Below are 19677 nucleotides of genomic sequence, written 5' to 3' on the forward strand. Positions count from 1 at the left end.
AAAACTTGAAATTAAACTGATTTTAAGAAATGAATCTTGAGTACCTTGTGCTGAGTACCAGGTGGAAAGGATACTGAGATGATCCTTTGTGTCAATAAGTCTAGGGAAAAGCATACTAGGAGAGCAACAGTTGATTTGCATGGTTTTTGTGTTAGTAGAAAACTGGGCTTCCCTGGTGGCTCAGCAGTAAAGAATCCGCCTGTAATGCAGGAGACATGGGTTTGATCCCTGGGTCAGGAAGATCCCCTGGAGTAGGGCATGGCAACCCACTGCAGTACTTCCTGGAGAATCCCATGGACAGAGGAGCCTGGTGGGCTACAGTCCATGAGGTCACAGAGTCAGACACGACTAAAGCGACTTAGCACACACGCATGTTCAAGTTCCTGGATCTTGTGCATAATTTCAATACCATCAGGAGATATTTGAATACTTCTAGCACTATAAATGTTTAAAAAGTGCTTATGAATGAATTCCTATTGCATTAAAGAGCTTTAAGTATGTATATGCAAATATGGACTTCACAGTAAACTAAGGGACAAACAAATCAGTGGTTTTGTTGGAAAACAGGTGAAAATATTGTGAAACTTTTTCTGAAATTTTGAGAGAAATTAAGTGTTTGAGAACAGCTGAAAATTAATGATTAATTTTAAAACAGAACTTAGCTGGAAAGGAATCAGAAGGTATGCACGTGAGATCAAAATCTTGATCTCAACATGTAGGAGGACAATCCATATTTTGTGGAATCTTAGCATATCTGCCCTGATGGGGCCACAGGATTCAGTTTCACTGATGGAAAGTGAGACTGTCTACGTATAGTACTCTGTGTACAGATACTGCTAATGAATAATTTTAGTTATAAATGATTTACGTTCTACTGCCTTTTGTCTCAGTCTTCCCCTTGCAGTCTTCACTTCCCCCTGGCCTTCTTTCTGTTGTGCAGACAAAAGCTTTCTCACCTCCTTCAAATTTTTGTTCAGATCTGACCTTAACAAAGGGAGCTGTCCTGAGCACGCCAATTAATACCACATGGCTCTTCCGAGCTCTGTTTCCCTCCTCTGTATCACCTTTGTTTGTGTCATATAATTAGAATGTTATGCTGACTGTTTATCATCTATTTCTGCCTTAGCATTTGAGTTCCATAAAGGTGGGACTCTTGGTAATATTCTCAGATGTATACAAAAGGCCTTGAACAATGCTTAGCCTATATTCAGTGCTCAGCAAATATTTATTGACTAAGAGTCAGTAGCATTCCTTTTGACATTAATCACTACTTTCCTGAAATATTTAAAAGAAGCTTCTTAAATAGTTGACTTTAAATAACAAAATTTGCAATTCTTTGTATTGAAAATGAACATTTTTGGAGGAAGCTTGGCATAACTTTGATTTGAAATTTTCAGATACTGAAGTGGACGTAGTTGGCCTGTGTCAAGGAGGAAAGTTTCTTTTGGTTGGGGAGAGAAGTGGCAACTTACATCTTATTCATGTAACATCAAAGCTAACATTACTCACCAATGTAAGACCTTGTTACGTTTTTCATCTCCATTATCTAAATTCTAAATTATCTCTTAGCTAAAAACTCTAGCAGAGCATTGCTTGATTTGTGTTTTAAATTAAAAGAGTAATGTTTCTTAACATTGAATTTAAGAATCATAGCTTAGAAACTGAAAAAATGCACAACCTAAAAGTTGAGAATTATGTTTTATTGGGTGGACTTTCTGAGAACTTCAAGCCTGGGAGGCAGTCTCTCAAGATAGCTCTGAGGGACTGCTCTGAAGAAGTAAGGGAGGAGCTAGGATATATAGGAGTTTTGCAAGACAGACCATATAGTCGGAACATCAAAAGAGTACTGTTAACTAAAGAAAATCAGGTATCTCGGGTTAATGAATTTAATGTTTTCTGTGTATGGGAAGATGCACGAGTGGGCTCACTCAAATCATTCCTTTGATACATGCACCTTTACTATCCAGGGCCAGAGTCAGGTGCTTCCCCATCCAGAGTGCCCTTGGTGTACACTTGGGAGTAGCTGCCATGGGTGAGGGCTGGCCAGTGGGCAGCCTGTTTATATCTATCCTGAGTTCCCTCATGGCTGGATGTGGCTGCAGCATCCTTTGTTTGCTGATATGGCAGGCAACATTTTTTAATCCACTAAACATAGGACATAAGTGCAAAGCTGAAAAATTACAGTTTGAAGACTGTATACTTATCCAAAATAGTTTTCCATTTCAAGACTAAAATGTTTGGGATATAGGTAGAATTATTGCTAATGATAATTGATAACCCTCAAGTTTAAAGAAAATAATCTTTGTATTTTTCTGTGTTTAATCTTATCATTTGATATTAATTTGTAATTAGGCTTTTGTTCAGAAAGCTAATGATGAAAATCAGTGTACTTACCGGAATCTTGTTATTGAGAAAGATAGTTCAAATGAGGGTAAGTTTTTAAATTTCTTTTTAAATATCTTCTTAATAATGTTCAATCAAAAAATCAGATTTGTACTTAATATATTAGGTAAATTAATTTGCGCTAGGTGGCTCAGTTGGTAAAGAACCCACCTGCAATGCAGGAGACCTGGGTTCGATCCCTGGGTTGGGAAGATCCCCTGGAGGAGGAAATGGCAACCCACTCCAGTATTCTTGCCTGGAGAATCCCCATGGACAGAGGAGCCTGGCGGGCTACAGTCCATGGGGTCACAAAGAGTCAGACATGACTGAGTGACTAACACTTACACAAAGTTAGACTTTTGAGGTGCAATTAATATTGTTTTAAAAAATAAGTTTATTTTAGATCTTTTCAGAGGCTTAAATGTTAACTCTTCTTAAATAATATATCCTAAACTTTTTACAGTTTTAAGAGTTCTATAGATAATTAAGGATACATAATATTCTTTAAAAATGTTCTTATGGATTTTAGTGTATTTATTATACTTCTTTTTAACACATGTTAACTGGACTTTATTTTGATGTAGCTGAGATTATTTTTTTCTGGTAAATGAAGTTTGGTTTATAAGTTTCAAAGAAGTAATTTTGTTTTTGCAGATAATTTACCAACTCTTTATAAATAACTTTTATCTGTATTGCTACTATATTATTTGGTTATTAGACTTTAAATGAGCAAATGGACATATTTTTAAGCTAGATCCAGACTCTGGTTTAAATTTTATATTGATGTGTCTTTTAAAGAAGCTGGCTTGATTTTATTTTAATAGATACCTACTATATGCTGCTTCTTACAAACAATGGACTTTTTTGTATTACGAACCTTCAGCTTGTAAAAATTCAACAAGGTAAGTAATGTAATATTTTCTTATTAGTGATTTGCAGCGAATTTTTTTTTGAGCAAAGGGCTCTATTTTTTAATCAATAATTTTATTTATTTTTTGTTGGCACTGTTACACGGTTTGTTGATTGTGTCTTCATTGCTGAGCATGTGCTTTCTCTACGTACAGAGCTCAGGAGTTCTGCTCTCCAGTTGTGATGTGCATGCTGTTCGTTGCTGTGGCTTCTTTTCCTGTGGAACACGGGCTCTAAGGGCGCATGGGCTTCAGTAGTCGCGGCTCCCGAGCTGTAGAGTGCAGGCTCAGTAGCTTCTCGGCATGCGGGATCTTCCTAAACCAGGGATTGAACCTGCGTCTCCTGGATTGGCAAGCATATTCTTTACCACTGAGTTACCAGGGAAGCCGCACAGCAATATTTCTTATGAGTTTTCCAAGTAATTTTAATATACTCTCTTTGAGACTATTTTAGTGTAACTACATTCTTTGATACTGGGTATACTTTGAGTATTTGTAATATACATATTCTCCAAGTTAGGGCTGCAACAGAATCTGAAGAAATATTTATTCATAGCCTTCGACGACTTTACAACTTAGTCGGAGAGACGGGCAATATGCTAGCGTAGTAATAAATGCTTTTTGCTGGAATGAATGAACCTGTAAACTGAAATGATTGTGTGTTAATAATACAGAGCAGTAATCTAGAGTGTGTTAGTGAATCGTGTGGATCTTATATCCCTCTGAACTGGCAGAGATTGAGGAATTGATTCCAGATATGTATTCAACAATTTTTTTTTAAAGATCTACTATGTGCTAAGAGGGCTTCTCAGGTGGCACTAGTGGTAAAGAACCCACCTGCCAGTGCAGGAGACATCGGAGATAATAGTTTGATCCCTGGGTTGGGAAGATCCCCTGCAGGAGGGCATGACAGCCCACTCCAGTATGTTAGCCTGGAGAATCCCATGGACAGAGGAGCCTAGTGGGCTACAGTCCATAGGGTCACAAAGGTCATAAAGAGTAGGACCCAACTGAAGTGATTTAGCACACATGCATACATGTGCTAAGAATGTGCCAGATCCTGGGGATATGAGGAGATTTAAGATACATGGTTCTCTAAAGGTTGATGAAGGAGCTGGACAAGTGAAACAGCTCTTCCAAAAGGGAGTGCAAAGTGATGAAGACATCACAGGTAGCACTTCAGAGCTTGACTAGGAGAGTTGGGGCAGGGAGAAGACTCTCTGAGTAGGAAGAACCCTGGTGAGCGAACGCGTGGAGAGGCACTGTAAGGGTTGTAAGACATGCTGGCTGGTGCCCTGAGTACAACTTGTCATCACAGTTTATTTCTTTGGTCAAGGGCAAAATTGAAAAGTCACCAGCACTTTATTAATTTCTGACCAGTTGTTCTTCTCACTAGATAGTATATAATTTCATCTTGACACAAAAGGGGAGACTCCTATGTATTTTATGTCACAGTATAAATTTAGCCTACTTTCTCTTTTTCATGCAGCGATTGAAAAGGCAGATGTCAATACAGCTAAGAAGGTAAGACAAAACCACACTGCCTTGTTAAAACTTAAATGCCAGTTTAAGAAAGTGTTTGCGTAATTGTCTAATGGTTGATTTTGGGGAATTAGCATAATGAAACATTTTAATGACATTCCCATTAAAAGGTACATTTGTAACTGTTGATTTAACTGATTTTTATCAATCTTTCCAAGGAGTTTGGACTATGGAATATATATATAACATTCTTATTTTTTTAAATCTTGCAGTTACAAGGACAAATCAAGTCCAGCTTTATTTCTACTGAGAATTATCATACTCTCGGTTGTCTCAATCTTGTGGCTGGTGATTTAGCAAGCGAAATCCCTGTGATAATTGGGGTAATTCTTTTTTTATAAAATTTCAAATTTCTTTTTCTGAAATGTTTCATTAAAACATAGTTTTGGTAAAATTACGAATTTGTAGTGTATAGCAGAAACAGGGAAATTAGAGAATAAAGGTCATGAAATTTAAGTTAACTAAGTTTCTACATCGGAAAAACTATTGCATCTTTATTTTCACAAATCTCTACCTGACATTTAGCATGTCTTTCAGTTAGGGCTTCCCTGGTGACTCAGATGGTAAAGAATCTGCCTGTAATACAGGAGACCTGGATTCGATCGCTGGGTCCAGAAGATCCACTGAAGAAGGAAGTGACTTCCAATATTCTTGCCTGGAGAATTCCATGGAGAGGAGCCTGATGGGCTGTAGTCCATGGAGTTGCAAAGAGTTGAGCAACTAACACTTTCACTTTTCACTTCAGCTATGAGTGCAACAGCAGCAAACAGAACATCTAATATCATATTCAAGGAGTAGGCAAAAATTCTATATTGAATTATATTATTACAGCATTTAGAACATTTTTGCTTGCCAAATTTATATATTAAGCAGGCATTTTTCCCCATTTAGTGTATCCTGTTCAGTATTTCATCGGGCTTCAAATGATTTGGAATGAATATTTATGAGTTTTTTTCAAATAGTAGTTATTTTAATGACAATACTTCATCAAGCACTGTATTTATCTCATAATTCTAGAGGAAGTCTTAAAGCTTATCTGGTGTCTCTAAGTTGCCTGAACATGCCTGCTCCTTATTAAATGTTCATGTGGTAGGAGTTCACTGTTCTTTCAATTCTGTTCTCTTGAAAGCTAAGAGAGGAGCTGGATGATACAGCTAGCTGAGCTTGAATATATATAAATATATTTTGAAATTAGTCATGTACAACTTTGATGTTTCTACTTGGAAGAGAACTTGGGTCTAAAACCAAGTTTGTAATTGACATACTGTTTTCACTTCTCTAGGGAACTGGCAGTTGTGCATTTTCAAAATGGGAGCCAGATTCTTCGAGGAAAGGGATGACAGTTAAGAGTGTTATTGATTCAGAGATTATCAAAGGTAAAAACAAGTTAATGAAACTACTTTTGGTAATTGAAAATGAGTTGTTATTTTCATGTCACTATGCTAAGTCTAGCATGTGGGCCATTTTACCAAATAACTCTTGCAAACAAGCCAGCTTCTTATTCTATGATTGTCTGCATATTTGACTTCTTGGAGTGTTGCAGTTGTTACTCTTCATTTTGGAAGGTTTTTTGTTTTAGTAGTCATCCAGAAAAGTAGAGGGGAGGGAATAAATGGGAATGGAAACTTCTTGTTTAAGTGTAGTTCTGCCTTTTCATAAGTATGTTATTTGCTGTCTTAAATATGGCAATATGTAACCCAGAAACATAGTCCTTACACACCTTGCTTTCTCTTTTGTAGGTGCAAAGAAGTTCCAGCTTATAGACAACCTACTTTTTGTTCTTGACACTGAGGTATATTTCTGATACTTTGCCTTAAGTATTTTCACTTGGTATTATATTTAACAGTGGAAGTGTTGTCATACTTAACCAAGACAAGGACTTTAGCTGGGCTGAATTACTGTCTTGTGTATTGTATTTTATTTCAGTTACATATCAAAAGATAGATTCCCAAATGTAAATTTTTAGTCATTAAGAGGATGTATCAATGAAATGTCTCTTTTGCAGAACGTGTTGAGCTTATGGGATGTTTACACCCTAACTCCCGTATGGAACTGGCCTGTCCTTCATATAGAAGAGTTTCTTCTCACCACAGAAGCGGAGTCACCTTCATCAGTCACCTGGTACATTATGACACTCACATTGATTTCCCTTCTGTTAGAACTAGGTTTCTTGCCTGGTTCTGATCAGATCTTTGCTACCCTGTGGTCTATACAGTCCATGGAATTCTCCAGACCAGAATACTGGAGTGGGTAGCCTTCCCTGCTCCAGGGAATCTTCTCAACTCGGATCGAACCTAGGTCTCCCGCATTTCAGGCGGATTCTTTACCAGCTGAGCCACCAGGGAAGCCCCATTATGTGTTACATTCCAAATAGCACTGTGAACAGACTGACAGGGTAAAGACCATTTCATTGTTAGCCATTAAGAACAAATAGGTAACACAAAAACCTCCAAGTGAGTGTGTTAGAAAGAGTGTCAGTCTAGGCCATAAACACTGAGAAGCCAAATTCATTATCAAAAAATAAATTTTTATACAAGGATATCACTTTGACTTAGCTTATGTCTAGCAACTGGCTTATGTGATTCACTTAAACCTTCTTTTCTCTTTCAGGCAAGGGATTACAAATCTCAAATTAGTGGCTCTGACAACGGCTACTAATAAGAAGGTTTGGGAGAATTTATTTCACATTTGTCCATATTATGTGTTAGAAATAGCATTAATACAAAACTAGTTGTTAAGTAGTGCTCACAATATATTAGCTCTTACTTCACACATGTACTTGACAGATCAGAAATAACCCTGCAGAGAGGTCTTTTTTCTCATCTAAATGAGAAAATGGTATAAATCTCTGTTCCATACTTTAATTGGAGCATTTCCAGAAGAAAATGCTTATTATAGTGATACTTCATAGTTCTGACACTGAGGAATTACATTTGCCTTAGTTACATTTGCCTTACATTTACGTTTGCCTTCCGAATTACATTGGCCTTAGTTTAAATTGTAAAATGGACTCCAGGTAGCAGATTTAGAAGATGGGATAGGATGTAATTTTATATGTAACCTTTAAATGATACAGTAACAAATTTACTTATGTTTTCATTTAACATTGTATCAAATGTTTTCATCTATGTCCTGGATTGTGAAGTGCTATCTTGTGCTTGTAGGTTTATATTGACCTAAGAAATTCATTGCTGTCCTATTTTTCTTAGATGAAAAACCTTGTGGTCTATTCATTACCTGCCATGGAAATACTGTATTCTTTGGAAGTATCTAGTATTTCCTCTCTGGTCCAAACAGGAATTAGCACGGTAAGGTGACATGTATTTTGAACTACTTTATAGCAACAACAACAAAAACAATTAAGATTAACTGAGTCAAGAATGAGTGGAACCTAGTGGAATACCTGGATAGATCTCAGGTTTCTCACCATATTTATTGTTATCAGAGGTCCTGAAATACATTTATTTGTAGGAGGTCAGTTTTCATTTAAAAAGACAAGATAATTAATTGACTAAGACGTCAGTCAATTGCATATTCAATTTTCTTGTCTGGTCACAGGGAATATAAATGATTGTTAATTTGGGAGAGGTTATCACTTTTTACTTAATTTTCTAACTAAGAATATTAACTAAATAATAATAAATTTAACTAATAATAAAATAAGGTAAATTTAAATAATTTTAACAAAAAATAATTTATTTTTTAACTAAAAATTTTATCCTAAAAATTTTTTTTTACTATGTTTCATCTCTTTTTTATATACAAGCCCTGTATTTTTTCCAAACCATTTGGAAATTACTTGCAGACATCATAACTTCTCATCTCTAGTTTTAGCAGGTATCTCCTAAAGAGTCAAGCCATTCTTCTAAAACATAGTCATCACACTCACAACACTTAACAGTAATGCAATATTATTGTGAAATATGCCATCCAAATTCAAATTTTACCAATAGTGCCAATTACTTGAGAACTTTTTTTTCCCCCCCGACCTAGGATTCAGTCAAGCATCACAAATTGAATTTTATTGTGGTCACATGGTGGTTTACTTTAATCTCTAAACTTACTTAGTCTTATTTTGGTCTTTTCCGACACATTTTCTTGAGTACTAGTAGAATGGTTGAATGTTCCTCCATTTGGATCTGTCAGCCTCATCATGATTAGATTTGTGCTAAGCTTTTCTGGCCAGGATCCTGCATAGGTGATATTGTGTCCTGACTGGATCACGTTAAGGGACTCAAGTTTACTCATCTTGTTATTGGTGCTATCAAATTTGATCACTTGGTTAAAGCAGATCTGCCAGATTTCTTCCTTGTAAAGGTACATGTTCCCCCTGGTAATTAGTAAGTAATTTCTGTGGTACTGTTTAGAGACTATGGGAATATATTCTTTTCCTCAACAGTTTTTCTCAGTAATTTTAGAATCCATTGATGGATAATTTCTGCCTAAACCAGCTGTTACTCTAGTAACTATAAAGTGGATTATTTCTGTTTCTCAATTTGAAGCATGTTTTTGCTTTTGTAGGATACCATTTACCTTCTGGAAGGAATTTGCAAAAATGATCCAAGGTAGGTCACATTTTGTTTATCAGATACATCATTAAATAACAGCACAGTTAAAATTTACTTACTAATATTAAATGACAAATGTCAATATTGAAATGTTTTTTTCAGTCTGTCTGAAGACTCAGTCTCCGTTTTAGCACTCAGATGTCTTACAGAAGCTTTACCAGAAAACAGGTAACTTCTCCTTTTCTTCTGAGCCTTACCCCTTAATGGAAGACTTGAATTCCCTGATTAATAAAAATTTTACTGAAATTTCTTTTCAATTTTTCAGATTGAGTCGGTTACTTCACAAACACAGATTTGCTGAAGCTGAGAGCTTTGCCATTCAGTTTGGACTAGATGTTGAGGTAATTATTCATGTATTCATTCATGCATTGAAAGCATTTCTTCATGTACTAGAGGCTGAGGAGACAAACAGGTAAAACATGATTGAAATTCAGTGTGATCAGACCTGTAATTAAGATACGGCCAAAGTAGCGTAAGGGATTCAAAGGAGGTATTGAACTTTTAAGTAGGGTGGGAAGACTTCCTGGAGGAGGTAATTTTATGTCAGATCTTGAAGATATTCCTGATAGTCCTGGGAGAGGAAGGGAATTCTAAGTATTAGGACACATGAAGAAAGTGAGGGATGGAACTTTCCTGGCAAACCAGTGGTTGGGGCTTCGCCAACCAAAACAGGAAAGGGGTTGCTGGTCAGGGAGCTAGGATCCCGCTTGCCTGGATGCTGTAAAACCAAAGCATGGAACAGAAACAACACTGTAACAAATTCAGTGAAAACTTAAAAAAGAAAAATTCATCCCTTATTAAAAAGAAATTCGCATAGATGTTAAAAAGAAAGTAAGGGAGTCTTATAGTTTCCAGGAACTCCTAGTAATTAGTCAGGACTAGCATGTAGTGTCAATGTGCATAGTAAGAAAAGGTGATGATGGAGAAGAAGGTCAGAGTCTGGAGGGCTTTGTGTGCACTGCAGAGGATTTAGGTTTTGTTCTGCAGGTGATGGGGAGCTCCTAAGAATTTCACTGTATAAAGAGGGGAAATTGATAATGGGGTTGAACCCATATCTCAGTTGGAAGACTGAATCAGTGCAGCAAGGTAGAGACATACAGGAGGGAAGACCAAGAGAGGTGTGTAGAAGGTAGAAGCAGTGGGGCTCCGTGATCAAACAGGGGGTGATAATGTCGGGAAGGGACTTGCAGGTCTCTGCTCAGCACACTAGTTGGAATGTGATGATATGACTTAAAAATGAAGAGTGTCGTGAAAGAGTTAAGGATAGCATATAAAGGGTTCTGCCTTATGAACATTGCATGTGTGACTTCCCTAGTGGCTCAGTGGTAAAGAATCTGCTGCCAATGCAGGAGATAGAGGTTCAATCCCTGATCCGGGAAGATCCCACATGCCAGGGAGCACCTAAGCCCGTGCGCTGCAACTACGGAGCCTGTGCTCTGGAACTGGGGAGCTGCAACTGCTGAAGCCTTGTGTGCCCTAAGGCCCATACTCCCCAACAAGAGAAGCCACTACAATGAAAGGTCCATGTAGAGAGTAGCCCCCACTCACTGCAACTAGAGAAAAGCCCTCACAGCAACAAAGACCCAGCATAGCCCAAAAATTAAATAAATAAAATTATATGTTGAAAAAAAACATTGCATGTAAGGGATCTTATAAAATGAGGCTCTCTGATAGGAACCTAGAGAGTGATCTGAGCTGAATCTGGAGGTGGATAACACGGGGGAATGACTCAGACCTCTCAAGGAGAATGTGGAGAGTCAGAAGAGATGTGAGTATGAGATACAGGGCACCAGCACACGGGATATAGAGGAAGAAAGGCGATGAACACATTTGGGAAGAAACCCACACAAATGTGCAATTGAAGAAGCCAAGGAAGAAGAAACTGAAGTTTAGGGAGGAGAATCCCTGGCAGTCCAGTGGTTAGGGCTTTTTGCTTTCACTGCTGAGGGCCTAGGTTCAGTCCTTGGTGGGAAAATTACAGTCCCATAAGTCATGAGATGTGGCCAAAAGACAAAAAGTTGAGTGGGGAGTGATCAGCAGTTGCAAATATTACTGATAAAATCAAGCATAAAAACTGAAAGTTGTTGAATTTGGTAATTAGGAATTCATTGATATCCCCTGAAAAGTCGTGGTAAGTAATGAAGGAGGAAGCCTAGTGGTAGTGAAGAACTAATATTTCCTTTGCGGATGGTGAGTATCCACCTGTTTGTTGTTTAAAAAATGTAGCATTTTGGGGACTTCCCCACTGGTCCAGTGGATAAGACTCCAGTAATCCCAATGAAGGAGGCCCGGGTTTGATTGTGGTTAGGGAACTAGATCCCCACATACTGCAACTGAGAGCTTGCATGCTGTAGCTAAAGATCCTATGTGCCATAAAGACCTGGCATAATCAAATTAAAAAAAAAAAAGGAGTGGAAATATGTAGCATTTTATTTTATGTAACAACCTAAATGGGAAAAGAACTTGGAAAAAGAGTAGATGCAGTGCATATGTATAACTGAATCATTTTGTCGTACACCTGAAATTATCACATTGTTAATCAACTATACTCCAATATTAAATAAAAAGTTTTTAAACATAGCATTTTAAAACACACAAAAGAATTCCATATATTGTTTAAAAGTGTTTATGAGTAAAGAAGTAAGTAAATTAGTGGGATAACAACCACCAAAATTAAGATAACAGATACTTCTAGTTTAGGGAAGGAGGATGATGTATTTAGAAGAATAGAAAGAGATCTTAAACTATATTAGTAATTTCTGTGGCCAGCACAGCAAGTAGGGATCGAAAGTGGTCGACGCAGTTTGGGAAAAAGAAACTAGAGACAGAATTAAAGTTTTAAAGATGGGACGAGGGAACTCAAGACCTCTTGGGTCAAGAGCCCTGTTCCTTGGAGCCACATCACTTTTATTTAGTGTTTTGGCAAGCAGAAAGTATCTTGCGTTACAATGAAGTCAGCCTCCTGTGTTCCCGGTCACGTCTCCCATTTTATTGATTACTTTAAACTATCTTCGTTATTTTCTTGTACAAGGGCTATCACCAAGCTGGAGGTCATAGACCTGCATATGCCTTGGGAAAACATCTTAGTGTGTGCACAAGCAGTGTTCTGAACTTGCACTGACCCGGCGCTCCAAGGTCCACACTGTGTTTTTCCTTAGCTTAGCAGGGCATGACAACCCCAACTGATCAACCCGATGTACTTTTATTTGGGTTATGCTATATTGCTATATTTTGCTTTTATTCTTTTCCCATGGCGATTTTCTCATGGCTTAGCCAGAGCAACAGGCAGCTGACTATTAACCCCTGTAAGTAATGTGCTTTATTTTTTTTAATTTGAGTGATAAATATACAAGTATTTGTTATATTATTATCTTTTTTAACATCTGAGTTTCTAATTTTTAAAAAGGTGAATAGAGCAAAAAATCAAAACCAGTGAAAGGTGTTTTCAGGTACTAGAGACACAGAACTATAGAAACTACTCTTTCATATCTTTTTTTTAAAAAATTTTCTCTTTTAATTAAAAAAAATGGGTGTACATGTGTTTATATGTACATCATGTGTACATATCATTTTTAGCTTTCGGAACCAGAAAGCCCATGTTAAAATTGGTATTTTGTTTATAAGAAAGGAACCTGAAGTACTTCCCTGGCAGTCCAGTGATTAAGACTCCATGCTTTCAAAGCCAGGAGGCTGTAGTTCGATTCCTGGTCAAGGAACAGATACCACATGCCACATGGCCAAAAGATAATTAAATAAAATTAAAAGAAAAAAGAAACCTGAAATTTTGACTTTGTCTATATTCAAGTTGTTTCTAGCTGCTAAAGAACCTTTGATGGAAAACTAGACGTGAAACATAATTGTGTGGTCATCTTCTAAAAACCAGCTCCATTTATTTAAAAAAAAATTAAAGTTAATCAATTTGGCTGCACTGGATCGTAGTCACAGCACACAGGGTCATCAGTCTTTAGTTGCAGTATGTGGGATCTTTGGTTGCAGTGTGCGAAGTCTTATTTGTGGCATGTGGGATCTAGATCTCTGACCAGGACTAAACCTCGGCACCCTTCATTGTCAGCACTGAATCTTAGCCGCTAGATCACCAGGGAAGTCCCTCTATTAATTTTTGAACAGCATAATTTCAGACCCTCTCTTGAGTTTCAGGTTTTTTGGAGGGAGTTTTGAAATTTTTATTTTGTTTATTTATTTATTTATTTATTTAGTTTTGGGTGTGCTGGGTCTTCATTGCAGCATGCTGGCTTTCTCTAGTTGCAGCACATGGGGGCTTCTTGCAGAACACAGGCTCTAGAGTGTGCAGGCTCAGTAGTTGTGGCTCATGGGCTTCTCTAGTTGTGCTATGCAGGCTTAGTTGCCTCATGGCATAGGGATCTTAGTTCCCTAACCAGGCATTGAACTTGAGTCCCCTGCGATGGAAGGTGAATTCTTAGCCACCAGAGCACTTGGAAAGTCCAAAGTTTAAGTATTTTCAGCCATAGAATAGGGATCTTAGTATTTACCCATAGAGTTATGATGAGGTTCAAATGCTTACTTAGGTTTTTATGAGAATTAACTGAGACAATTCACATAAAGCTCTTAGTACACCACTGGTCACGTCTAGTGAGGATGCAGTAGAAATGATTTACATAACTTTGCAATCTGGATTACCTTTCAGTTATCTAAGTGTTACCTTCTTTAATGCTTTTTTTTTTTTAATATTTATTTTTATTTATTTATTTGGCTACACCAGATCTTAGTTTAGGCATTCGGGATCTTTAGTTGCAGTTTATGCGATCTAGTTCCCTGACCAGGGATTGAACCCAGGCCCCCTGCATTAGGAGCACGTAGTCTTACCCACTGGACCACCAGGAAAGTCCCAGTGCTTATTCTTTTTTTTTTTCAATTATTTTTATTAGTTGGAGGCTTATTACTTCGCAACATTGCAGTGGGTTTTGTCATATATTGACATGAATCAGCCATGGAGTTACATGTATTCCCCATCCCGATCCCCCCTCCCACCTCCCCACCCACCCCATTCCCCTGGGTCCTCCCAGTGCACCTGGCCCGAGCACCTGTCTGATGCATCCCACCTGGGCTGGTGGTCTGTTTCACCATAGATAATATACATGCTGTTCTCTCGAAACATCCCACCCTCGCCTTCTCCCACAGAGTCCAAAAGTCTGTTCTGCACATCTGTGTCTCTTTTTCTGTTTTGCATATAGGGTTATCATTACCATCTTTCTAAATTCCATATATATGTGTTAGTATGCTGTAATGATCTTTATCTTTCTGGCTTACTTCACTCTGTATAATGGGCTCCAGTTTCATCCATCTCATTAGAACTGATTCAAATGAATTCTTTTTAACAGCTGAGTAACATTCCATGGTGTATATGTACCACAGCTTCCTTATCCATTCGTCTGCTGATGGGCATCTAGGTTGCTTCCATGTCCTGGCTATTATAAATAGTGCTGCGATGAACATTGGGGTGCACGTGTCTCTTTCAGATCTGGTTTCCTCAGTGTGTATGCCGAAGAGTGGTATTGCTGGGTCATATGGCAGTTCTATTTCCAGTTTTTTAAGAAATCTCCACACTGTTTTCCATAGTGGCTGTACTAGTTTGCATTCCCACCAACAGTGTAAGAGGGTTCCCTTTTCTCCACACCCTCTCCAGCACTTATTGCTTGTAGACTTTTGGGTAGCAGCCATCCTGACTGGCGTGTAATGGTGCCTCATTGTGGTTTTGATTTGCATTTCTCTGATAATGAGTGATGTGGAGCATCTTTTCATGTGTTTGTTAGCCATCTGTATGTCTTCTTTGGAGAAATGTCTGTTTAGTTCTTTGGCCCATTTTTTGATTGGGTCATTTATTTTTCTGGAATTGAGCTGCAGGAGTTGCTTGTATATTTTTGAGATTAATCCTTTGTCTGTTGCTTCATTTGCTATTATCTTCTCCCAATCTGAGGGCTTTCTTTTCACCTTAATTATAGTTTCCTTTGCAGTGCAAAAGCTTTTAAGTTTCAGTAGGTCCCATTTGTTTAGTTTTGCTTTTATTTCCAATATTCTGGGAGGTGGGTCATAGAGGATCCTGCTGTGATTCATGTCGGAGAGTGTTTGCCTATGTTCTCCTCTAGGATTTTATAGTTTCTGGTCTTACATTTAGATCTTTAATCCATTTTGAGTTTATTTTTGTGTATGGTGTTAGAAAGTGTTCTAGTTTCATTCTTTTACAAGTGGTTGACCAGTTTTCCCAGCACCACTTGTTGAAGAGGTTGTCTTTTTTCCATTGTATATCCTTGCCTCCTTTGTCGAAGATAAGGTGTCCATAGGTTCGTGGATTTATCTCTGGGCTTTCTATTCTGTTCCATTGGTCTATATTTCTGTCTTTGTGCCAGTACCACACTGTCTTGATGACTGTGGCTTTGTAGTAGAGTCTGAAGTCAGGCAGGTTGATTCCTCCAGTTCCATTCTTCTTTCTCAAGATTACTTTGGCTATTCGAGGTTTTTTGTATTTCCATACAAATTGTGAAATTATTTGTTCTAGTTCTGTGAAAAATACCGTTGGTAGCTTGATAGGGATTGCATTGAATCTATAGATTGCTTTGGGTAGAATAGCCATTTTGACAATATTGATTCTGCCAATCCATGAACATGGTATGTTTCTCCATCTGTTTGTGTCCTCTTTGATTTCTTTCATCAGTGTTTTATAGTTTTCTATGTATAGGTCTTTTGTTTCTTTAGGTAGATGTACTCCTAAGTATTTTATTCTTTTTGTTGCAATGGTGAATGGTATTGTTTCCTTAATTTCTCTTTCTGTTTTTTCATTGTTAGTGTATAGGAATGCAAGGGATTTCTGTGTGTTAATTTTATATCCTGCAACTTTACTATATTCATTGATTAGCTCTAGTAATTTTCTGGTAGAGTCTTTAGGGTTTTCTATGTAGAGGATCATGTCATCTGCAAACAGCGAGAGTTTCACTTCTTCTTTTCCTATGTGGATTCCTTTTACTTCTTTTTCTGCTCTGATTGCTGTGGCCAAAACTTCCAACACTATGTTGAATAGTAGTGGTGAGAGTGGGCACCCTTGTCTTGTTCCTGATTTCAGGGGAAATGCTTTCAATTTTTCACCATTGAGGGTAAAGCTTGCTGTGGGTTTGTCATATATGGCTTTTATTATGTTGAGGTATGTTCCTTCTATTCCTACTTTCTGGAGAGTTTTAATCATAAATGGGTGTTGAATTTTGTCAAAGGCTTTCTCTGCATCTATTGAGATAATCATATGGTTTTTATCTTTCAATTTGTTAATGTGGTGTATTACGTTGATTGATTTGCGGATATTAAAGAATCCTTGCATTCCTGGAATAAAGCCCACTTGGTCATGGTGTATGATTTTTTTAATATGTTGTTGGATTCTGTTTGCTAGAATTTTGTTAAGGATTTTTGCATCTATCTTCATCAGTGATATTGGCCTGTAGATTTCTTTTTTTGTGGCATCTTTGTCTGGTTTTGGAATTAGGGTGATGGTGGCCTCATAGAATGAGTTTGGAAGTTTACCTTCTTCTGCAATTTTCTGGAAGAGTTTGAGTAAGATAGGTGTTAGCTCTTCTTTAAATTTTTGGTAGAATTCAGCTGTGAAGCCATCAGGTCCTGGGCTTTTGTTTGCTGGCAGATTTCTGATTACAGTTTCGATTTCCTTGCTTGTGATGGCTCTGTTAAGATCTTCTATTTCTTCCTGGTTCAGTTTTGGAAAGTTATACTTTTCTAAGAATTTGTCCATTTCTTCCAAGTTGTCCATTTTATTGGCATAGAGCTGCTGGTAGTAGTCTCTTACCAGTGCTTATTCTTGAACTGCATGAATATTCACTTTTTTCTTATTTTAGCATACAGCATAAGGTTTCATCAACAAGTGTTATTTTGCTTCAGGTTTCTTGATGTGACATGTTTATATTACAGCTTGTTTACAAAGTAAAATCAAATGATATATTGGAGAAGCTAGCTTTGAGTTCTCCGGATACCAGTGAGCAGACTGAATGGCAAAAACTTGTAAATGAAGCTAAGGAAAATCTACATAAAATCCAGGTAGGTTTTCCCTGTTGTTTAGTAGAATATTCAGAATAATGAAATGATCAGCATTGCGTTGCCTTACCATGTCTGGCATTTATGCAATAGGATGATGAGTTTGTGATGAATTACTGCTTGGAGGCTCAGTGGATAACCTATGAAACCACCCAGGAAATGCTAAATTATGCCAAAACCAGGGTAAGTTTTTCTAATTTTTGTCCATGTTAGTTTGTCTTAAGCAAAAGAAGTAATTTCCAAAAAGCTGAATTGTTTTTCCATCAGTGATCTTTTTAAAGTGCATTTTTAATTTTTTTTGCTGTTCCAAATGATGCCTTTTTTTGCTATAGATTGTTTTTCTCACTGATCTTTGAATGAATACTGTTGCTAGTTATATTCCTTAAAATCAAGGTGTAACAGATGGGCAAAATGTGAGCTGTTTTCATAAAATGCATTGTTTTTAAGATATATAATTTTTTTATTCATCTCAGAGTTCAGTGCAATTTACTTTTTAAAAATGATTTTTTACTTTAATTCACAGAATGGAGAACCTGATACAGCCAATATTCTAACCATGTTTCTTATTCATTTTAGCTTTTGAAGAAAGAAGATAAAACTGTTCTTGTCTATTCTGATGGCTTAAAAGAGGTAATTACATTAGATTTATAGGTTAATTTGGGATTGAATGTACTAATAGAATATGCTTTTGAATTCAAGATAGGTCTGTACTTTTTCAAGAGCAAGTTACTTTAATACATTTTTCCTTATTGCAAACTGGGAGTAATAATAGTACTTAAGGGTTATTTTGAAATCAAATGAAATATTTCCTCTAAGTATTTTTGCATAGCGATTGCTACCTCAAATAATTATAAATTATGATGATAGTTATGATAGTGTCAAAAAATATGTATGTGTGTACATGTACATACAGATCTTCCTAGACTTATGATGGGGTTATGTCCTGACCAACCCATTATTAAGCTGAAAATATCATAAGTCAAAAATACATTTAAGGGATTTTCCTGGCAGTCCAGTGGTTAAGACTCTATGCTCCCAATGCAGGGGGCACAGCTTCCATCCCTGGTGGGGGAACTAAGATCCTGCAGGCTGCATGCAGGTAAAAAAAAGTACATATAAAGCACCCAACCAACTGAACATCATAGTTTGGCCTCGCTTATGTTAAATGTGCTCAGAGACTTACATTAGCGAGAGTTGGGCAAAATCATGTGACTCAAGGCCTACTTTATAATAAAGTGTCAAATAGCTCATATAATTTATTGAATACTGTACTGAAAGTGAAAACACAAAATGGTTGGAAGGGTATCAGTTGTTTGGGATTACATGGCTGAAGGGGAGCTACAGCTTCTTAATTCTTGCCAGCATCACAAGAAAGTATTGTCTTGTATATTATCATTAACGCAGGAAGAGATCAAAACTTGAAGTGTGATTTCTATTGAATGCATGTTGATTTTCCACCATCATAATGTCAGAAAATGTTAAGTGAACCATTGCATGCCAGGGACCATCTATAATTTTTAACTCTTATCTCAAAGTAAATGTTTAGTATAATCCAGCTAGGTTTTACCAGAAGGTCATATTTATAAATCAGTGGGAAAACTAATTGATTTTGAAAGACACTTTTCCTGCTAGGCTTTAGGCACTTCCTACATCATCCATTGGGATTGAAACATTTGGAAGGCAGATTTAAAGGCACAGTTTATATACAAATACCTTCCTCTTCTTTGCTGTTTTATTGCAATGCAATGACTGTGATTGGAAATGTTTCCATCAGTCCAAGTTTTATGTTTTGTGCTGAATAAAGGCAGCCATATTTATGGGTATTGACCTGTAATACAGGATAGAAGGAGAATATGTGCAAGATTTCTAAAACAGAATGCCTAATTTTGGGTGTTTTTTATTTTAATGTTACTGCACACAATATTCAGACTGTCGGGTTGTTTCTTTTTAGGTACTAAGGGCTCATGCAAAATTGACTACTTTTTATGGAGCATTTGGACCAGAAAAATTCAGGTGTGTACATTCCCCATTTTTAATTTAAGTTTGGACTGTCATAAAAGATACAGCATTGCTTTGAATGAATTTATATTTCTAGGGAGTGAATGATGGAAAATGTTATCTTTCCTGCTAAACTTTAGACACTTCCTACATCATCCAGGTAAGGCAGACCACCTTACCTGCCTCCTGAGAAATCTGTATGCAGGTCAAGA

At 37.1% G+C, this 19677-nt stretch overlaps 1 protein-coding gene across 2 annotated transcripts in view; it reads left to right on the plus strand.

Annotated features, from left to right (window-relative positions):
- The window catches only part of KNTC1 (kinetochore associated 1), a 74453-nt gene that overhangs the window by 5862 nt on the left and 48914 nt on the right, over positions 1–19677 (plus strand). For both annotated transcript variants that reach the window (XM_061141998.1, XM_061141999.1), the window contains exons 4-20: positions 1398–1513; positions 2353–2431; positions 3207–3284; positions 4780–4814; positions 5045–5155; positions 6115–6208; positions 6572–6624; positions 6838–6953; positions 7443–7497; positions 8042–8140; positions 9354–9397; positions 9503–9568; positions 9666–9741; positions 17345–17470; positions 17561–17650; positions 18044–18097; positions 19419–19480. In XM_061141998.1, coding sequence (XP_060997981.1) covers positions 1398–1513; positions 2353–2431; positions 3207–3284; positions 4780–4814; positions 5045–5155; positions 6115–6208; positions 6572–6624; positions 6838–6953; positions 7443–7497; positions 8042–8140; positions 9354–9397; positions 9503–9568; positions 9666–9741; positions 17345–17470; positions 17561–17650; positions 18044–18097; positions 19419–19480 — 1354 coding nt within the window. The remainder of the gene's footprint in view (positions 1–1397; positions 1514–2352; positions 2432–3206; positions 3285–4779; positions 4815–5044; positions 5156–6114; positions 6209–6571; positions 6625–6837; positions 6954–7442; positions 7498–8041; positions 8141–9353; positions 9398–9502; positions 9569–9665; positions 9742–17344; positions 17471–17560; positions 17651–18043; positions 18098–19418; positions 19481–19677) is intronic.

Source organism: Dama dama, chromosome 5 (assembly GCF_033118175.1).
Source record: "Dama dama isolate Ldn47 chromosome 5, ASM3311817v1, whole genome shotgun sequence".
Taxonomy (NCBI): Eukaryota; Metazoa; Chordata; class Mammalia; order Artiodactyla; family Cervidae; genus Dama; species Dama dama.